Source organism: Vicia villosa, linkage group LG1 (assembly GCF_029867415.1).
Source record: "Vicia villosa cultivar HV-30 ecotype Madison, WI linkage group LG1, Vvil1.0, whole genome shotgun sequence".
In the NCBI taxonomy this organism is placed as follows: domain Eukaryota; kingdom Viridiplantae; phylum Streptophyta; class Magnoliopsida; order Fabales; family Fabaceae; genus Vicia; species Vicia villosa.
The window spans coordinates 142008505-142031306 of NC_081180.1; the positions used below are offsets into that span (position 1 = coordinate 142008505).

Genomic DNA, 22802 nt, shown 5'->3' on the forward strand with positions numbered 1-22802 from the left:
GGTGCATGTTTGGCCTTAAGCTCCAACATACAAAATGTCGAGGACATCAAGATGGAATTCCTGTTAAAATTTCAGCCTAATCGGATTATCAGTGTGAGAGTTATGAATTTTTTAGCATCTAGAAGACAACAGTTTTACACATTTTTTTAGCGTAAAACTCAGGTAAATTGCTAATCTGGGGACCTTCCTCAAAGAAACAATTGTCGACCCCAACACATGGAATATAGTAGACCTCGACACGGAACGTTTGGCATATGGCTCGCTTTGAAACAATACCCCGATCATAAGTTATGAATCTTCAAATGTTTAATTCCCGCCATTTTCCTTGATGAATTGACCTCCGGATCAAACAAAAAAGATGTAGAAAATGTCGAAATAGTCCTAATGTCGCGGGAACTGAGCCCGTATAACCTTCCAGTCGGAAGTTATGAATTTTGCCCTTGCACCGTAAAAATAGACTTTCACACCAAACCGTCTTGAACCGCAAACACTTTATTATTTTTCCTAATTTTCGAGTGACGGAATAAACGTATCACATAACTTATAGCACAGATAAGAGGGCAAATTTTGGGGTGCAACATTCATAACTTGAAGTCCTTTCATTTTTGGAAAAATCTTCACACAGACAAAGTTGTAGATAATGACTTCCTCTTCAATTCAGGCTTTGGAGCACAAAAAATGGTTACTTATTGAAGAAGTTATGAACTTTCAAAGTTAAGCATAAAACATGTGATTTCTTTATTATAAAGTCAAAACCCTAAATTTGACTTTTGATTCCTTGGTTGATTTTTCTTGATCAAATGATTTCAATAATCTTATATTCACGATTTGATCTTCAAAAGTCCATGGTTGACCAAATTTCCCAAAAGTCAAAGGTGATCTTGGACAGTTGACTTTTTCCAATTGAATTGCCTTCTTCCAAGTATCAATTGAATCAAGCTCTTCTAGATAAATGAATATTATGATTGGATTATGATGAGTCATTGGAGATCCTTGAATCATTCCTTGAGCCATAAGACATTGCTTTGACCAAAAGTCAACTTTCTAGAGAATTAGGTCAAAAACCCTAATTGTGTGCCAAATGAATTTGAAAGTTGTTGATCTTGATTTGAACCACACTTGGGCTTGGATATAGATGAGGGAAATCATTTGAGCATATGAGAAATCTTGAGCCACCTTGTGAGCCACAAAACCCTAATTTGCATAAGCTCATTGACCAATCACCGTGAATCATAATTGACAAATACTACTTCGTTATTTTCCTTTCTATCTAACAGTATATCGTCTGTGTGATTCAATTTATGATCCTTATCATTTCCACGAATTCAAGTTCTCTCTCAAACTTCTTAGTCTACAACTTCCTTTGATCACAGAAACGAGCGAGTTCACGAACAAACGTAAGGAACCATAGCATCTTGATTCATCCAGGCGTAATCTCGATCCTAAACTCCTCATATTTCCAAATCTTGAAAAACCGGAAATTAAACCACTTACCCATCCGAGAAATATCTCAGACAGATAAATCAAAATATTATCACTTTCACAAAAGCCAAAACCATAAAACTGGTGATTGCATCCAATTGAAAAATGCCATCAAAAAACTGTTAAAGAGGGGTTGACTAGTTGAATATGTTAAGGGGGCAGGTGAGATAGAGAGGAGTCGACTAAAGGTACATCTCCTCGAAGATCGCGATGGTGGGTTAAGTGGAGAAAGCAAGGAGGCAAGTAAAGGCAAACACCCACATACCATCGTCATAATCGGAGGAGCACCTTGGGCAAACCTTCATTCCAAAGATACTAAGAAGAGGAAGATCGCATAGATGATGGTTGTATATCATAAGGAAGAAAGTACGTCGATTAAAATCCCCGAACGTCCGATGTCAGGATTTCGGGACTCAGAGAAAGTCGGAGGCATTTCCAACATATTTTTTTTACCTTGTGAACATTGCTACAAGGTGTGTGAGTGTTGTAAGTATGTGCTTACATGGCAAATCAATTCCATTTGTGAAGCATCATATATTGCTATCTGGCTCTCATGGAATACCGACATCTTCACTTCATCAATTTGAAATTGAACTTTAGTCTCACCAGCAAGTGCATTTCCACATCCTACCGTTTGGATTGACACTGATTTCTTCTTAACCCATATTGGACCATGAGAAAGGCTACAAATACATCAAACATATATTCTTTTGATGATCATACTTCACAGTTTTCTTAATAATATAGTTGAAATCCAATATGTTATAGTGTTGTTCTTTGATTACACTGATTAATATTTTTACAGAAGTCATAGTTAAACACACCTAAGCATCAATGCTTGAAGAAACCATTGTATTCAGTCAGGGAGAAAAAACTATACCACTAATGTACTTTTGATGACCCTTCAATAATGATGTAAGCTAAAAGACAAAGTGGTTTAAATTATTTTATATATGTTTATTGAAGGATCATTTTAAATGATTATTGAAGAGATTTAAAACATAGTTTAACGTTTGGATATGAAAATGACAAGTCGTTAACACTACCATCATGAGCATCAATATGTATCAATGAAACAAAGACACCATTGAACATGAATTACAAATAAATAGATTCATATAATAACATAGTGAAAATTCTAGTAATTTTTGTAATACATTAAATTTTTGTTAAGAGTATTCATTGAAGACACATGCATGGTCTATATGCAATTATAAAGTCAAATAATTCAAAATAAACCAAAAATTTGACCGAACAATTAGAAATGTTCCATATTTTGAAACTTTGATATCTATCGGCCTCTCTTTCAAACTTGCTTCATAAAGTGAAACTTCACCATTTGCATTACCAACAGTTTCAATAAAATTATCTAGATCAGTTGAAAGATTAATTAATTAAGTCTCTGCGAAATAAAGTTCAAGCCATTGAATTAGCATCGACTGCTTCTTAAAGCTCTTGTCGTGTAAAACTATCTTACATCGACACAGTGTATTTGTAATAAACTTTATGCGGCAAAGTTTTCCAAGGATCAGAGTTTAAAAAATTATCCCGCCATTTTGTTTTCACCTCGATTAAGTATTCAACCGATGTGAAAATTCGTTATGAATTGTAGCGATTTAAAACTAAAAGATAGTTCAATTTTTTAAGAAAATAATATTTTATATCTTTAGTTAGTGGATAGTAAAAAATTGAAACTAAATTTGCAATATTATTTTGTTTAGTTGTCCCTTGGATTCAATATTATTATTTATGATTCTCTTATGTTAATAAATAGAATTGTATTAGCATAAATTAGTAAAATGTTAAACTAATAATAAGTTATATTAAATGAAAATGAATAGCATTGAGAATTAAATTTGAAATGAGTTGTCGAATAAATATTTGTTGGGAGAGAGGCATTGACATATATATTGTTTTACCAAGGAGACAAAGCTTTGAATAAAAGGACATGGATGGTTTAAAATTGAAGACTTAAACTAAAGTTAGTGTACCGTATACACATGTTTCTTCTTCATTTCGTTTGTCCAATCACTCCTCACACCATATATATATATAGAAAGACATAGATGGTTTAAAAAAAGAAGGGTTTGGAAAAACAAGTATGATAAAGAATGTGGAAGCAAGCAAGTATATAAGTTGAAGAGTGATGTAGTCAAGTGTAATTGTTGTTAGCTTCCTGAATGATAAAGAATGGTGCTGCATTAGAAAGAAAACATATGTAGGAGACATTAGTTGCTGCATAAGAATGAAGAAAGTTGAACTGTTGTTGCATGGTGCATATATAAGATGAAGAATGTTGAATTGTTGTTACATGCATGGTGCATATATAAGATGAAGAATGTTGAATTGTTGTTACATGCATGGTGCATATATAAGATGAAGAATGTTGTTTTATTCTACCATATAATAAATAACATGTGAGAGAAGATAATATTAAGTAAATTTGAAATACAGGAGGAGTTATAACATAATATGTGGGAGAGTAAATAAAGAAAGCATAAAGGCATAAATAAAATCCAAGCAGTAAAGTAAAGATAGAATAAGGTTATTTTGATGCATGGTTATAGGAGGAAGAAATGAAGCAGGGGATGATGTTAGAGGAATTGAAAGAAAGAAAAAGGTGAGTTAGTTTGAGGAATAAGAGAAGTGTTGGTAATATACTTGGGACTTCCTCAATGATAATGAAGCACAGTTAGATTGATGAGGAAGAAGTGAAGCACGGTAAAGATTGCTGAAGCAGTAACAAATTCAAAGAAAAAGGTGAAGAGAAGTGTGTTGTTGTCGTAATAAGAGAAAAGGAACAAGTGATTTACAAAATGGAAGGAAGCCAGGCAAGTTTTGTGCAGTGCTGTAAGTCCCACATCTGGCAAGCCAGAATGAAACAGAGTAAACGTGTAATATAAAAAAAAAAGCCAGAGAGAGGAATAAGCATACCTTTCTCGGCCTTTTGGCTAAGATCAAGTGTAGTATCTGTTCTTATCAGTTTAATATCTGATATGTGGGTCAATGGTCCACACGATATTAAATTTATTTCTTGAGGGGGAGAGTCCACCACAATAGCTTGCTATTGGGCCTCTCGCGTGTCGCTCTTGCGTTGCACTATAGCAATTGCTGGCGCACCCCACCAATTCAAGTTCAATAATTTCTTATATTACAATTATTTGTTGGTTTGTTAATTTCTCCCTCTGTTCCATTTTATTCTCTTGATTATACAAAAATTATATTCTCATTAACCAACTCGTTATTCACTTACTAAATGCAAATTACACAATTATGATAATTTCATTGAATGTGTTCGATGTGGGACTTTAATACTAAGGTAGTTCCTTGCAAAATCTAATTACACAATTCTGATTTTTTCATTGAAATTGTTCGATGTGGACTCTAATACTAGGGTTGTTCTTTGTGTAGGTATATCTCCCTCCTACAAGAGCTCTGATGGATGTTTGGTGGTATTGGAACAAGATCTTATAAGATATAACTTTAAAGCACTAATGATAGCCCTCTTTCTTTCTTGTTCACATTTTACATCATCTCTAAATATTTATCAACTTTAAAGCACTAATGATATTTCTCTTTCTTTCTTGTTCACATTTTACATTATCTCTAAATATTCTCTTTCTTTCTTTCTTGTTCACATTTTACATTATCTCTAAATATTTATCAACTTTAAAGCACTAATGATAGCTTTTCCAATATAAATTTCTTTAGTTTTTTCGAATATTTATTTTGAACTTTAACTATACCAAAGATTATAATCGAAAACTGCCAAAGATCGAGTTTGGACGACAAATACACAACTCACATTTCCTATTGTGTTCATGACAATGATGTAATAAACTTTTCACATAAATTCTTTAATTTTTTTTCCGCTTGTTAAATGGGCAATTTAGATATTTTCCTATAACACTTGACATGCTTTCAAACTCTTATAGTAATGGTAGTGCTCTGCTGCCAATTGAAGTATAATTATAGTCACATGAAAACTTATGGTTTTCCATTTTTTTTGTAAATAATATTTTAAGGAACAAGTTTCATGTCTCTCGGAACTTCCTTATCTTCAAATATGCAAACATAAAAAATCCAATCAACAATGATCTCATTAAATAATATTGTGGAAAATCATTAATCATAAATGAGCAATATAAATTGTTACTTTTGTAGAAAATGATATTGACTTTCTAGTTTCCCTAAAATCTTATGTTCTCTCTATTTTTCATTGTCAGGCTTTAGAACAAACACCTTTTTCCCGTCATGTGTCGTGAACAACCACTACCTAGGTAACCATGACTATGGTTTTAACCCTTTTTCTAAGCATATTTACAATATCGACAATTTTATCTTTAGGTACCCATATGTTTTAGTTTGTCTGAAGTTATTTTTGGGAGGTTTGATATCTTTCCGTGTTTTTAGCATACGCCAAGAGTTATGATTATGGTATATTTTTAGATAATAAAGTCGTAGAGCACTAAAATCATGAGATTTTGTGATTGGCTCACCAACGTATCTTTTGTCACTCCCGTTGTTCCCAGTAACCCCCAAAAATCATGGAATTCATCTTGAATTTGTCTATGTTCTTAGTTAAAAATTCTTGAAATGCATCTTCGTTCTTATCATAATTACGTTCACATAGCCCTACATGAATGCGATGCTTGTTTTTTTATTTTTTAAAATAACATTCTCCCTGTCCAAGCTTTCATGAAGTTATAATAAATATTATAGATATTTTTAAGACCTTTATATTTATTAAACATTTTCTTTATTTTTCAATTAGTTTGTTTAAAGACTTAATATTCATCACTTGACGAATGCGAGAGTATCTCATTGTCATAATTATTGTTTTTTGAGTCATCAAGACAGACGCTAGAGGATATCTTGGCCATTAGAGAAAAATTATAAATATATTCCTTCTTTTTCTATAAATGGCTCGAGATCCACAACCTCTTTATATATCCCTTATCTCTATTATCCCACTTATCTCTTTATCTTTTTATCTCAGAATTTAGTTTAAACATTTTTTCAAATTCTTTATATTGTTTATTTCAATTTCGTATAGTCTCACCTTAATCCCCATCCCCTTTTTCTTGCATCTGAGCACTACCTCTAAAGGTTTTAAAACCTAACAAGTGTTACGGGAAAATATTCAAAGTACCCCTTTACAAATCGGCACCATTTTCACATCAAAGATTAATAGTTAGAGAGATGGCATATTTTGCTTCAAATAATGAGAAATCGGTATTTTGTCGCCGTCTTGAAAGTTAGAGAGCCATAAAGGTGATTTTTACAGTCCTTAAATCCTTTCGGTGTTCGTAATTAGATATCTTAAAACAAGTATAATTTCCTTGAAAAAAACACCTTTAAACAAACATGAGTGGAGATCTGTAAAACAAGAAGAAAAGAAAAAGTTGAGAGTGTAATTTGAACATGGCTAACATTACCCAAAACTTTGTTAATATAACAAAAGTAAGTACTTGTTTGTATGGTCTCCACATCGAGTGGTGTGATTATCAAAATACATTCAATAATTTATATGATTCTAAGTAAAGTTGTTTGAACAGTTTGATTGTTTGGTAATTAAGTTGAAAATAACAACAAATAAAGATAACATTTTGTTTATCATTTGTGTATATTATTATCCATCAATTAATATAAACACCATCACTATACAACTGTTGTTTATGTCTAAACAACAACGTGAAATGAGTAATATTACCTAACTGACAATTTTTCAGTCTATTAACCAATACGGCCACATTAAGATTCAAAAGTATAAGTGAATGTTAAACCTATATTCGTGTCCAAAGTATAGAATCTAATCGATGGAAATCTTTGATTTAGTAGAGAAAAGTATTTCTCAATATCGTTTCAAAATAATTATAACAAGTTATAAGTAGCTAATTCACAACAAGCATTAAGAACGAAGATAATCATCAATAAATGTGACACCTTTTTTTTAAACATAAAATAAATTGCATTTCATCTCGATAAGACATCTGACAGAAGGGAAAAGTGGAACTAATCAAGGGCTTGACTTTCAGCGCCATTAATTTTGTGTTTTATTTATTCTAAAAGTGGCAACATCATTTTTTAATATTTAAATAAAAAATAAACTACATTTCACCTTGATTGGATATTCAACCGACGGGTAGGGGTGACAAAGCGGGTGACCCTCCCCGCTCCATCATATGCCTGCCAAAAAAAGTAAAGCGGGGCGGGCAAGCCTGCCAAATTGAAATGGGCATAAAAACCTAGCCCTCCATGCCAAGGTGGCGGGCGGACGACAGGTTTTTCCGTCTATTTTTTATTTTTTTAATAGATTAATAGACTTTTTTATTTTTTTACATTTTAATTAGATTTTTCACAAAGTTTTTAGAATAATTTTTTATAAAGCACTAGTAACAAACCCGTGGATATGCACGGGTTCTGTTAGGTTACACGCATTTAGAAACATCATTTGTATATAAAAATATTTAGATCAGTAACAGATTTTTTTTCTCGTATACCATTTTTGGATCAAAAATATTTGATCATAAATATCATTTCTCGCATATAAAAATATTTAGATCAATAATAATTTTTTTCTGTATACACACTTCATTTTTGTTTAGGTATCATTTAGAAAAATATTTGGATCAATAGTAAATTTCGTATATAAAAATATTTAGATCAATAATAGATTTCTTTCCCGTATACCATTTTTGAATAAAAAATATTTGGGTCATAATTACCATTTTTCGTAAATAGTAGATATTTTTCTGTATACAAATATTATTTTTCTCTACTAGACACGAATATAGGTTTAACATTCACTTAAACGTCGTTGTGGTTGGGCAATTGGTTTGAAATTTTCTTCCATCATAATGCTATGCATATAATACGACGGACTGATTCCATTCAAGTCGAACATCACCCAACCAATTGCGTTCTGATTTTTCTTTAGGACTTGAACCAACTCTTTTCTTCCGGGATGGTCAGAAATTTGCTGATTATCATTGGTTTTGAACCTTCCTCGTCGAGCAACACATATTTCAAATGGTCCTCCAATAACTTTAATTCCACTTTGGTGTCTTTTCTCACGGCATCCTCTTCCAAATTTTCAATTTTTTCTTCTTTTGGTGGTATTTCTCTGGCTGATTCCAGATTGGTTAAGCATTGCTGGATTTTTTTTTCTTCTTTAGGATTGAGGATTTCACAAACATCCATGAGGGTTTTCTCCAATGGTGTTGTCAAGTGTGCTTGTTCTTGTACTTTCATAATTTCCTCATCAATTGTGTCAATTATAAAATAAGCTCTCTTGTCTTTAGAATGTTTCATTGCGTCAAAGAGATTGAAGCTGACTTCTTCATCTTGAACACGCATTTTCACTAAACTGTCATCAATATCGATCATCATACAGGAAGTTTTCATGAAGGACGCCCCAAAATCAGTGGCACGTTATCATCCTCTTCAATGTCCATGACAACAAAATCAATCAGAAAAAGAAATTTGTCTACCTTGACCAGAACATCTTCGGCAATACCACATGGATTTGTAACTGATTTGTCGGCTAGCTGCAACGTCATCCTTGTATTCTTAATATCCAAGTCACCAATTCTTTTTATCACGGGGAGTGGAATAATATTGATACTTGAGCCAAGATCGATTAAAGCTTTTCCAACATTTACATTTCCAATAGTCACCGGTAGCGTAACTCTTCCAGGATCTTTTTCCTTTTGTGGAAGTGTTTGTTGTATGATTGCACTGCAGTTTGTGTCAAGATGAATTCACCGGTAGCGTAACTTATCCATTTTGATCTGAATATTTTTTTCTATTCATTTTGGACTTTTGACAGACTTATCTGCTAGCTGTACGATCATCTCTGTTGCTGTCAAGTTAAGACCACCAATCTTCTTAATATTGATAAAGGTATCAAGTTTATACTAGCACCCAAATCAATGAGTTCATTTTCAAATTTTTACATCACCTATTTTGATAGGTAATGTATATCCACCAAGATATTCTTCTTTTTGTGGTATGGGATGATATCCTGGTTCCACCAGTATACATGTTCTTTGTCAACGCCTTCTTAGAAAAGGTAGGAATTTTCTTCAAGGCTTCAGATAATGTTGTATTTACCTAAAATGTCTTTAAAATGTTAACTAATCTTGAGTATTCCCTTTTCGTTTTTGCTTAGACTTGGGTCTTGGAGATGAGGTAGATTTTGAATAAGTTGGTCCTCGTTTATTGCTTGATCTTCAAGCTTATTTTCTTATTCTGGTTGTCCTTATGTTTCTTCTTTTATGCTTTCAAGAATAATTTATTTTGTTTCCTCAATGTCACTAACTTTTCTGCTTATGGTTGTGATTGCGATGCAATGTTCCTTTGGGTTTGTCTGAGTATTTACATTGAATGCTTCAGACTATTGATCTGCTATCTGGTGGGCAGTCTAACCAACTTGTGTTTCAAGATTTTCAATTGAAGATTTTGTATATTTCTGATTCCCCATGGACAACGACATCAATTGGTATAGGGTTTCCTCCAACTTTGATGTTATGCCTTGTTATTAAGGAGCCTATTGTAACTTTGATATGGTTGTTATCTATTTGATAGGTCGAACATTGGTCTCCAAACTTGGTTATAGTTATTTCCTCTTTGAAAGTTGTTATTATGCTATTTCCATTGCCTTTGTTTATTCCCTACGAATTTGACTTCTTCATTTGATGGTGGGAAGAAGCATGTTGGGTGATCTTTGTTGCACAATTTACAATAAGAAATTTGTTGATGTTTTAGAATTTTGTGCATTTCTTAGAGTTTTGGAGAGAGTTTTGAAAATTTCTTTGCAAGTTCATCCAAGGTTTGGGTTAATAACTTGTTTTGAGCCAAAATTGCATCATTTGCATTCAACTCAAATGTCTCTGTTGATCCTTGAGATAACACGACAATGGTAGTATTTTCTTCCATAAACTTATTGTGTGGGAAAAACCTGTTAAGAATTTTTCCTCGACAATATTACAATTGTTCATTACCTACATGGATCGATCCAAGATCCATTCTTTGGCTTTTTCAATCAATGAGTGAGGAAATGACCGCATGAATACCCGTTTCCTTTTCTTTTTCAACCGTTCCAAGAGTTTCGAAAAAATTCATAGAATTTGATGAGATGTGTGTATGGATCCTCGTGGTCCAGAAATGCAAAAGGATTAGCATACAAATTTTTTAGTAAACCATATCTCCTTTTAGCTTGCATGCCACTATGTGAGTCATCCTTATGGGACTATTGTGGCAGGGCATGCCACTAGCAGCATTATTGGCATGATTCTAGTTATTGTTGTCATTTTAATTATCTACCATTTCTCTTGTTTGAAAAGTTTGATTATTTGGTAACTAAGTTAATAATAACAGCGAACGAAAATAACATTTAACAGATGGAATCGAGATTGTTGGGGTTAGATTTCATTATCCTATCCTCAGACATTTTCTTGATCAATTATGTGTATTCTTATCCATCAATTAATATAATCAACTATTTCTTTGTGTATGTTCTTTTTGCCTAAACAACAATGTGAAATCGGTCGTATTGCCTAAAAGATGATTTCTTATCCGATTAACCAATACAACAATATTAAGATTCAAAAGTATATGTGAATTTTAAACCTAAGTCTGTGTCCAGAGTTTAGCATCTAACAAATGAAAATCTTTGATCCAATTAAGAAAGGTATTTTCAATATCATTTCAAAACCATTATAAAAATTTATGCGTAGCTAATTTCATCCTGTATAAAAAAGTAGTTAATTCATCACAAGCATTAAAAAATAAGATAATCATCAATATTAATAAATAAATAGAACACACATAACTCCATAATGAATACATGAGTATTTGGATAACTCATCAATAATACTAAATAACTAGAACACACAGAACATGCTTAGATGTAACTATAGTTGGAGGGTATTTCAAGGAAGGGGAATCTAGCTCCTCATGTAGGAGATAAGTAGGCCAAGTCATGCTGGTAGAAGACTCGCCCACTAAGCCTACGGAGAAATCAGAGGAAGATCCATAATAGAGGCTAACTTTTTAGATTTGGACCCCTCGAAAGAGTTTGGGAAGGATAGGATCTCACTCACACCTATTGAAGATCTGAAAGAGGTTCAGATCGGGCCCAAAAAATTCCACACCACCAAACTGGGCACTTTCGTGACAAAAGTCGAGGAAAAAGATTTGGATGCTCTACTCAGAAGAAACATTGACATCTTAATTAGGGAAGCCCTCAGATACGTAGAGTCAACAATATGGTTTCCCCGTCCTATACTTCATTGATATATCCTTTTTTGGCGTACAAAATTGTCCCCCGACAAGTACAACCATGTAGGTCTCATCCAAACGGTTGAACGTTCCACCAGAGAATTTTCGTTATGGTGTGGGAACTATTAATCTCCTTCTAAATCAATATACACTCCCCTCTATTGAGACATATTACAACACAAAAGCACAATGCCTGAAGCTATACAATATTGCAAATGTTGAATTGTTTTTATATGCTCTAAATCGCAGCACACTCATTATTTTGTGCGATACATATTTGCTCAAAATTGCAATTTCGCTTTTCTTCTGTTTCTTCTGTGCAAGTCATCTCCTTCCCCCTCATAATAATTTCCATTTTAAAATACCACATAGTATGCTGGGTTAGGATGCTTTTGGCAAAACGGGTCGTGGACGGTCGGGCCGACCCTCTCACCCGCCAAAAAATGGCGGGTTGGGTTGAGATTTTAGGCTCGTCGTTCACCTAAGCTCGCCCGGCCAAAACTTGCTGCCTGCCATAGCCCGACCCGCCAAAGTCCGCTACTCCATCAAAATCCGCTCTTTTTTAGTTAGTTCTACTAATTCTAATTCTTTATGGTTTTATTTAATACATTTATCGGTGAATATATGCAATATTTGAGTAAAATTTGTTAAAAAATTGTTGTATAAAAAATTGTTCTAAAAACTATGTGAAAAATATAATTAAAATTTTAAAAAAAAAGTCGATTAAACTATTGAAAAAATAAAAAATAGACGGAGAAACCTTCCGTCCGCTCGCCACCTTGGCATGGCGGACTAGGTTTCTATGCCCATTTCAATTTATCGGGCTAGCCCGCCCCGCTTTACTTTTGTTTCGCAGGCATATGATGGGGCGGGGCGGGCCGCCCGCTTTGCCACCCCTTCCCCTCGGTTGGATATCCAATCAAGGTGAAACGTAATTTATTTTTTATTTAAATATTAAAAAATGAAGTTGCCACTTTTAGAATAAATAAAACACAAAATTAATGGCGGTGAGAGTCAAGCCCTTTATTAGTTTCAATTTTCCCCTCTGTCAGATGTCATATAGAGGTGAAATGCAATTTATTTTATATTTAAAAAAAAAGTGTCACATTTATTGATGATTATCTTCGTTCTTAATGCTTGTTGTGAATTAGCTACTTATAACTTGTTGTAATTATTTTGAAACGATACTGAGAAATACTTTTCTCTACTAGATCAAAGATTTCCATCGGTTAGATTCTAAACTTTGGACACGAATATAGGTTTAACATGCACTTATACTTTTGAATCTTAATGTGGTCGTATTGGTTATAGACTGAAAAATCGTCAGTTAGGTAATATTACTCATTTCACGTTGTTGTTTAGACATAAACAACAGTTGTAGAGTGATGGTGTTTATATTAATTGATGGATAATAATATACACAAATGATAAACAAAATGCCCGAAAATAGGATAATGAAATCTAACCATAACAATCTCAATTTCATCTGTTAAATGTTATCTTTATTTGTTGTTATTTTCAACTTAATTACGAAACAATCAAACTGTTCAAACAACTTTACTTAGAATCATATAAATTATAGAATGTATTTTGATAATCACACCACTCGATGTGGAGACCATACAAACAAGTACTTACTTTTGTTATTTTAAAAAATAAAAAAACAAGCATCACATTCATGTAGGGCTATGTGAACGTAATTATGATAAGAACGAAGATGCATTTCAAGAATTTTTAACTAAGAACATAGACAAATTCAAGATGAATTCCATGATTTTTGGGGGTTAGTGGGAACAACGGGAGTGACAAAAGATACGTTGGTGAGCCAATCACAAAATCTCATGATTTTAGTGCTCTACGACTTTATTATCTAAAAATATACCATAATTATAACTCTTGGCGTATGCTAAAAACACGGAAAGATAACAAACCTCCCAAAAATAACTTCAGACAACCTAAAACATATGGGTACCTAAAGATAAAATTGTCGATATTGTAAATATGCTTAGAAAAAGGGTTAAAACCATAGTCATGGTTACCTAGGTAGTGGTTGTTCACGACACATGACGGAAAAAAGGTGTTTGTTCTAAAGCACATAATTGTCGAGGTTAGTTGTTGAACCCATAATAAGTGCCCATTTTCTCCTTGGTAGGGGTGACAAAATGGGTCGTGGTCCGTCGGGCCGGCCCGTTCACCTGCCAAAAAATGGCGGATTAAGATTTTAGGCCCATCGTTCACCTAAGTTCGCCCCGCCAAAACCTGTCGCCGACCATAGCCTGCCCCGCCAAAGTCCGCCGCTCCGTCAAAATCCGCTCTTTTTTAGTTAATTATACTTATTCTAATTCTTGATGGTTTTATTTTATATTCATTTATGAATATATGTAATATTTTTAAGTAAAATTTGTTTAAAAAATGATTTATAAAAAATTGTTCTAAAAACTATCTGAAAAATCTAATTAAAATGTAAAAAAAATAAAAAGTCGATTAATCTATTAAAAAATGAAAAAAATAGGCGGACAAAACTGCCGCCCGCCACCTTGGCACGGCAGGCTAGGTTTTTATGCCCATTTCAATTTGGCGGGCTTGCCCGCCCCTTTTTTTGTTTGTTTGGCAGGCATATGATGGGGCGAGGTGGGCCACCCGCTTTGCCACCCCTTCCCCTCGGTTGGATATCCAATCAAGGTGAAACGTAATTTATTTTTTATTTAAATATTAAAAAATGAAGTTGCCACTTTTAGATTAAATAAAACACAAAATTAATGGCGGTGAGAGTCAAGCCCTTGATTACATTCATGTAGGTCTATGTGAACGTAATTATGATAAGAACGAAGATGCATTTCAAGAATTTTTAACTAAGAACATAGACAAATTCAAGATGAATTCCATGATTTTTGGGGGTTACTGGGAACAACGGGAGTGACAAAAGATACGTTGGTGAGCCAATCACAAAATCTCATGATTTTAGTGCTCTACGACTTTATTATCTAAAAATATACCATAATCATAACTCTTGGCGTATGCTAAAAACACGGAAAGATATCAAACCTCCCAAAAATAACTTCAGACAACCTAAAACATATGGGTACCTAAAGGTAAAATTGTCGATATTGTAAATATGCTTAGAAAAAGGGTTAAAACCATAGTCATGGTTACCTAGGTAGTGGTTGTTCACGACACATGACGGGAAAAAGGAGTTTGTTCTAAAGCCTGACAATGAAGAATAGAGAGAACATAAGATTTTAGGGAAACTAGAAAGTCAATATCATTTTCTACAAAAGTAACAATTTATATTGCTCATTTATGATTATTGATTTTCCACAATATTATTTAATGAGATCATTGTTGATTGGATTTTTTATGTTTGCATATTTGAAGATAAGGAAGTTCCGAGAGACATGAAACTTGTTCCTTAAAATATTATTTACAAAAAAAATGGAAAACCATAAGTTTTCATGTGACTATAATTATACTTCAATTGGCAGCAGAGCACTACCATTACTATAAGAGTTTGAAAGCATGTCAAGTGTTATAGGAAAATATCTAAATTGCCCATTTAACAAGCGGAAAAAAAATTAAAGAATTTATGTGAAAAGTTTATTACATCATTGTCATGAACACAATAGGAAATGTGAGTTGTGTATTTGTCGTCCAAACTCGATCTTTGGCAGTTTTCGATTATAATCTTTGGTATAGTTAAAGTTCAAAATAAATATTCGAAAAAACTAAAGAAATTTATATTGGAAAAGCTATCATTAGTGCTTTAAAGTTGATAAATATTTAGAGATAATGTAAAATGTGAACAAGAAAGAAAGAAAGAGAATATTTAGAGATAATGTAAAATGTGAACAAGAAAGAAAGAGAAATATCATTAGTGCTTTAAAGTTGATAAATATTTAGAGATGATGTAAAATGTGAACAAGAAAGAAAGAGGGCTATCATTAGTGCTTTAAAGTTATATCTTATAAGATCTTGTTCCAATACCACCAAACATCCATCAGAGCTCTTGTAGGAGGGAGATATACCTACACAAAGAACAACCCTAGTATTAGAGTCCACATCGAACACTTTCAATGAAAAAATCAGAATTGTGTAATTAGATTTTGCAAGGAACTACCTTAGTATTAAAGTCCCACATCGAACACATTCAATGAAATTATCATAATTGTGTAATTTGCATTTAGTAAGTGAATAACGAGTTGGTTAATGAGAATATAATTTTTGTATAATCAAGAGAATAAAATGGAACAGAGGGAGAAATTAACAAACCAACAAATAATTGTAATATAAGAAATTATTGAACTTGAATTGGTGGGGTGCGCCAGCAATTGCTATAGTGCAACGCAAGAGCGACACGCGAGAGGCCCAATAGCAAGCTATTGTGGTGGACTCTCCCCCTCAAGAAATAAATTTAATATCGTGTGGACCATTGACCCACATATCAGATATTAAACTGATAAGAACAGATACTACACTTGATCTTAGCCAAAAGGCCGAGAAAGGTATGCTTATTCCTCTCTCTGGCTTTTTTTTTTATATTACACGTTTACTCTGTTTCATTCTGGCTTGCCAGATGTGGGACTTACAGCACTGCACAAAACTTGCCTGGCTTCCTTCCATTTTGTAAATCACTTGTTCCTTTTCTCTTATTACGACAACAACACACTTCTCTTCACCTTTTTCTTTGAATTTGTTACTGCTTCAGCAATCTTTACCGTGCTTCACTTCTTCCTCATCAATCTAACTGTGCTTCATTATCATTGAGGAAGTCCCAAGTATATTACCAACACTTCTCTTATTCCTCAAACTAACTCACCTTTTTCTTTCTTTCAATTCCTCTAACATCATCCCCTGCTTCATTTCTTCCTCCTATAACCATGCATCAAAATAACCTTATTCTATCTTTACTTTACTGCTTGGATTTTATTTATGCCTTTATGCTTTCTTTATTTACTCTCCCACATATTATGTTATAACTCCTCCTGTATTTCAAATTTACTTAATATTATCTTCTCTCACATGTTATTTATTATATGGTAGAATAAAACAACATTCTTCATCTTATATATGCACCATGCATGTAACAACAATTCAACATTCTTCATCTTATATATGCACCATGCATGTAACAACAATTCAACATTCTTCATCTTATATATGCACCATGCATGTAACAACAATTCAACATTCTTCATCTTATATATGCACCATGCATGTAACAACAATTCAACATTCTTCATCTTATATATGCACCATGCATGTAACAACAATTCAACATTCTTCATCTTATATATGCACCATGCATGTAACAACAATTCAACATTCTTCATCTTATATATGCACCATGCAACAACAGTTCAACTTTCTTCATTCTTATGCAGCAACTAATGTCTCCTACATATGTTTTCTTTCTAATGCAGCACCATTCTTTATCATTCAGGAAGCTAACAACAATTACACTTGACTACATCACTCTTCAACTTATATACTTGCTTGCTTCCACATTCTTTATCATACTTGTTTTTCCAAACCCTTCTTTTTTTAAACCATCTATGTCTTTCTATATATATATATATGGTGTGAGGAGTGATTGGACAAACGAAATGAAGAAGAAACATGTGTATACGGTACACTAACTTTAGTTTAAGTCTTCAATTTTAAACCATCCATGTCCTTTTATTCAAAGCTTTGTCTCCTTGGTAAAACAATATATATGTCAATGCCTCTCTCCCAACAAATATTTATTCGACAACTCATTTCAAATTTAATTCTCAATGCTATTCATTTTCATTTAATATAACTTATTATTAGTTTAACATTTTACTAATTTATGCTAATACAATTCTATTTATTAACATAAGAGAATCATAAATAATAATATTGAATCCAAGGGACAACTAAACAAAATAATATTGCAAATTTAGTTTCAATTTTTTACTATCCACTAACTAAAGATATAAAATATTATTTTCTTAAAAAATTGAACTATCTTTTAGTTTTAAATCGCTACAATTCATAACGAATTTTCACATCGGTTGAATACTTAATCGAGGTGAAAACAAAATGGGGTGAAATTTTTTAAACTCTGATCCTTGGAAAACTTTGCCGCATAAAGTTTATTACAAATACACTGTGTCGATGTAAGATAGTTTTACACGACAAGAGCTTTAAGAAGCAGTCGATGCTAATACAATGGCTTGAACTTTATTTCGCAGAAAATTAATTAATTAGTCTTTCAATTGATCTAGATAATTTTATTGAAACTGTTGGTAATGCAAATAGAATTGTATTAGCATAAATTAGTAAAATTTATGCTATTCAGTTTCAATAATTTTATTCAGGACAATGTTAATAAATTAGTAAATCTTAAACTAATAATAAGTTATATTAATTTAAAATGAATAGCATTTAGAACTGAATTTATGCTATTCAGTTTCAATAATTTTACTCAGGAATTCCGTCTTGCTGCCCCCGACATTTCGTATGTTGGAGCCTAAGGCAAACATGCACCTGAAATTTCAGAATATTGCAAAAGCATTCTGATTTTACAATCGAAATATGTTTTTGGGCACTGTCTGACGAGATTCAAAATGGCATAACTTTTTCAATTTTTATCAGATCGAGCCCATCCCAACGGAATTCTTTCACAAATTTTGTCGGCTACGATTTATCTTTATACCTCGAGTCTTGACGGTGCTATAAAGACCTTCGTTTTTGGCTTATTTTCTATCATTTACATTCAATTTCAAGATAAACACAACCATTCATTTCCGGCAAAAGTAAAAGAAAAGAAACTTTGTATAAAAAAAGAAAAATCCATCAAATTCAATTCACCCTCCGACTTATATTTCCTATAATACTTACAGAGCAGACTCTAGAGAAATTCTCCAGTCTCGTCATGATGGAAGATAAGAAGGTAGAAGCACTTGAGATTTAACTGTTAAGTCAATAGCCCATGATGTAGTTCTTTAAGAACATTTGTATATATTGAATGTTGTTGATGAAGTTCAACCTAACTTATACTCTCACAAAAGGCGTATCAAGAAAATTTTATTTGGATGAATGAAAAAAGGTTGATGATAGAGCATAACAAGAGTTTCATACATTGGTTTAATAAAAGGGTTTCTAAAGATAGGAGTGCATATGAGGCAGTTAAATGGATATCACATATGCCTAAATTTAATGTAATAACTTGGACTGCATACGACATTAGTAAATTTCCATTCTCTATAAAATCAAGAATGATAGTAGTACCATGAAAAATAGTGGGGTTATGGTTGAGGTTGAATAAGTGTACTTCTCTAATTCCAAAGATAAGAATCATGTAATGGAATCTAGAACATACTTTGGTGCCATTGAATAGATCTGGATGATTTATTATGTTATATTTAAAGTGACATTATTTAAATACAAGTGGATTGATAGTAACATTGGTGTACAAGTCGATGAATTAGGACTCACATGAGTTAACCTTCAAAAGATAGATCATGGCATACCAAGCAAAACAAGTGTTTCATGTCACTGATCCTTCTAACAATAGATCATCAATTGTTATACAAGGAAAACACATTCCTACTAGTGATGAAAATCAAGATTTAACTCTTGATATTTTTGAGACCCATTTGTTTGGAACACATGTGCTTACCTCATATGAAAAAATGATTTAGATGATGTGCATATTGTTATGATCATTATGAAGGGATATGATAAAACTAACAAGTAAATATTTTATGTGACTTAGTAATTGTAGTTCCTTTTGGATTGGCTCTTTCGATTGGCTGTATTTTGCAAAATAATAACATGGTGAAGTGTTCACAGTGTTCAAGATTAATCTAGCTTGCTTAAGCTGTATAGAGGTGCATAAGGAGCACATGATGGACACGATGTCTTAGCATGCTAATACGATATTTGGGCCTTGCGCAACAGGTTAATGTTGTTGTATTTTGCAAGAGTTTATGGTCAAATATTGGATCAGATTTTATTGCTATTGATTTAGAAATATGATTTGGTGATTTGCTTGACAGTTAGAGGAAGATAAATTTAGATTTAAATGGATATTTAAATTTGAATTTGAATTTGAATTATAAAAAATTATGTCTTGTTGGAGAGACTTATGGAACAAATAATATCCAACAAATTCTGCATTATTTTTGGACGAATTCAAATTATATATATATATATATATATATATATATATATATATATATATATATATATATGTGTGTGTGTGTGTGTGTGTGTGTGTGTGTGAAGAAAAACCCATAATCATTATGAATAAGGAGCTCAAAACCTACATTGGAAAGCAAGCATTCACATTGAAGATTTTAGGTTTACAAGAGTCCTTATTACTTTATTTACACCACACTATGTTTCAGTAACTTGGCATAGTTGTAAATTCCACATCATTCATATTGTTAACTAAAGTTAATCACTAGGGTTTAGTGATTGAAAATACTAAGGGGTTAGTGTTTGAGAAAAAAGAGAGTGAAAGGGTGTCTCATATTTAGGGGAGTCCTAAATAGAAAATCATTGAGTAGTTTTAGGAAGAGACATTGATCAACATAGGGTTTATTGTTGCTTATAAAATAAATTGTACTAAACTACTAATAAGTGAATTTCCTTTCTTGGTTGGAAGCCAATCCTCCAGATGTAGGTGTTGTTTGCATCAAACTTGGTTACCAATTAGTTGTGTTATTTATTGCTTTTATATATGTTTCATCATCTTATACTATTTAGACCATGTTAATTATGGTGATTCTTGTTTAACATATCGAGCCAGCTGCCAGGACATTGTGTTACACATCTATCCCCTAAGGAACAGAATTTCAGTAATATATATTTATAATACTAAAGTATGTGGTATTGTTTGTGACACTCATTTGTATCTAGGGTTAAATACAATTCACCCCCTGCCATTAGGGCGAGATTCGGTTTTGCCCCCCTGAAGTTTTTTTTTTACGAAAGCCCCCTTATAAAAGTTATAAGCAAGTTTTACCACACCCTTTTACTTCAAATGCTGACTGGATTTTGGCCAATTGGCTTATGTGGCAATTCCAATGACAATTAAAACAGTAAGGTCCATACACCCTTAGATGCCTACACCAACAGACGTTCTCACTCCACACCAAGTGATTTCATTTTTAATCAATGCCAATGGTTATATCAGAGTAAAAAAAAAAAGATTTCCTCAGGTAAACACAAATTAACCATTACTTGGCGTTATATGGAACTAAATCAATCAAGTATATTGTTTTCTCCATAACTAAAACAGCATCCATGAACATCATTCCATTGAAGGCCAACCTTATCTGACAGAAATTCAATAAATAAAGTTTTCCATAAAAAAGGATGCTTGGGTATGGGCAAAAACTATTCAAAAGGATCCTACCCAATCAAAAGGACTCCAAATATATGGTATGGCAAGAGTTGTAAGCAAATTCTCCAGAACCTTCATAAGAACTGCAAGAGCCTCACCATATGAATATTCAATTATCACACCTTACCTATCACTTCAAAAATAAATCTATCACCTGAAAGATTTTGCTTATGGTAGTCCTATAAACTCTCCAGTTTCCAATCATCAAAATTGTACTCCATTGATCATAAAGTATATTGTACATTAATAAAGCATCCTCATAATCAAGTCCCAGATCATATCATACCTAAGTCCGTGAGGAAATCTAGTCCAATCCATATAAATCTTGTAAATATACTTCTCTCCCAAGACCCGAGAGACAACCTATCCCACACAGTTAAATACCTTAGTCTATACCACCTATATGATCTAATAGATAAATAGAAACAAAACAGATGGACTAGGAATAAGGTAGAAATGCATATAAAATTAAAAATGCAACTTTAAAATTGTATAATCGAGAGGCCGCATGCTCATAATTGAAGACGCTGATCTGTCTGTTCCAGATCCACCTAAACATGATTGAAGTGCAACAAAACATTAAGAAAAAAATAATATACTGCAGCAAATTTAAATATAAATTTAAATTCATGAAAAAGATCCTCACCAAAAGGTTCTTCGCGCTAATAATAGTACCTGTCTTCATGTTGGCCATCGCCCCCATAGAAAGATGAGTATGGACCTCTGCCATGCTGTAACATGAATATCATAACACATCATTAATAATAAAATTATATAATGTGAGAGATAAAAATAAGCTCAAAAATATTCACTCACATGAGAACTATAATAGTCATGTGGGTACTGCCTGCTGCCAGCCCCAGCAAAACCTATATATCAAAAAGTGTTATCAAGAATATACTACCAAACAATTGATAAGTAGGAAAGAAAAAGGAAGTAAAATTTAGACCATGGTATCGAGTTTCGTGAAATTTGGATGGATCTACATAATCAAATCGTGGGCGAAGTCTATTAGGCCCCATGTGATCAGGTTCCGGGTCCTACAAAATCAATGCTAATGCCACATAAGCCAATTGGTCAAAATCCAGTCAGCATTTGAAGTAAAAGGGTGTGGTAAAACTTGCTTATAACTTTTATAAGGGGGCTTTCGTAAAAAAAAAACTTCAGGGGGGCAAAACCGAATCTCGCCCTAATGGCAGGGGGGTGAATTGCATTTAACCCTTGTATCTATAATAACTTGTACTTTCATGTGAATTAATCACAATAGAAAATTTATTTATAGACGAGGATACAACCAAGAGGATACGATTGTGGATATTATGTGTTGAAACACATGTTGAACATGGTCTTTGTAAATATTGTTGATTCATGAAAGCATGCAATCATTTTATCCATGCATGTAACTATTTATGTTAGTTGTTGTTATTGATGATGTTGTGTTAAGTAAAATGTTTAATGTTGTTGTTGTTAATGATATTGTTGTTATTGTTATTGTTATTGTTGTTGGTGGTGGTGATGTTGCTGTTGCTGGTGGTATTGTTGATGTTGTTATGTTGTTGTTGAGATTGACTGTTTAACAATTTAGTTGATTTTTTGTTGTTGTTGTTGTGTTAGCAAAAGGTTTAAAGTTGTTGTTATTTTAAGCAAAGTTATTATTTTCGTT

General features: G+C 32.8%; 1 protein-coding gene, 1 long non-coding RNA gene and 2 other non-coding genes across 4 annotated transcripts; 1 reads left to right on the plus strand and 3 right to left on the minus strand.

Moving 5' to 3' along the window:
* Nucleotides 1-4412: 4412 nt before the first annotated feature.
* LOC131645283 (U2 spliceosomal RNA) lies at nucleotides 4413-4607 on the plus strand. Its single transcript, XR_009296916.1, has one exon. It is a non-coding gene; the product is annotated as a U2 spliceosomal RNA (small nuclear RNA).
* Nucleotides 4608-8885: 4278 nt separating this feature from the next.
* LOC131655956 (uncharacterized) lies at nucleotides 8886-16642 on the minus strand. The gene is made up of 3 exons (XM_058925757.1): nucleotides 16580-16642; nucleotides 9316-9401; nucleotides 8886-9222 (listed from the first exon to the last, which is right to left on the minus strand). The coding sequence occupies exons 1-3, from the start codon at nucleotides 16640-16642 to the stop codon at nucleotides 8886-8888; spliced, it is 486 nt and encodes a 161-aa protein (XP_058781740.1).
* LOC131645284 (U2 spliceosomal RNA) lies at nucleotides 16075-16269 on the minus strand. The gene has a single exon (XR_009296917.1). It is a non-coding gene; the product is annotated as a U2 spliceosomal RNA (small nuclear RNA).
* Nucleotides 16643-21512: 4870 nt separating the features above from the next.
* LOC131618429 (uncharacterized) lies at nucleotides 21513-22179 on the minus strand. The gene is made up of 4 exons (XR_009288843.1): nucleotides 22089-22179; nucleotides 21956-22008; nucleotides 21786-21870; nucleotides 21513-21690 (listed from the first exon to the last, which is right to left on the minus strand). It is a non-coding gene; the product is annotated as an uncharacterized LOC131618429 (long non-coding RNA).
* Between the last annotated feature and the right edge of the window lie 623 nt (nucleotides 22180-22802).

Excerpts from the sequence above, each read along its gene's own strand:
- LOC131655956 (XM_058925757.1), bottom strand. The coding sequence starts at position 16,642 with ATGGTTATAGGAGGAAGAAATGAAGCAGGGGATGATGTTAGAGGAATT. Across the intron at positions 9,402-16,579 it reads GAATTGAAAGAAAGAAAAAG|TATAAACTTGATACCTTTAT; the intron begins GTGAGTTAGTTT and ends TTTGGGTGCTAG. Across the intron at positions 9,223-9,315 it reads ATCGTACAGCTAGCAGATAA|TGCAATCATACAACAAACAC; the intron begins GTCTGTCAAAAG and ends CACAAACTGCAG.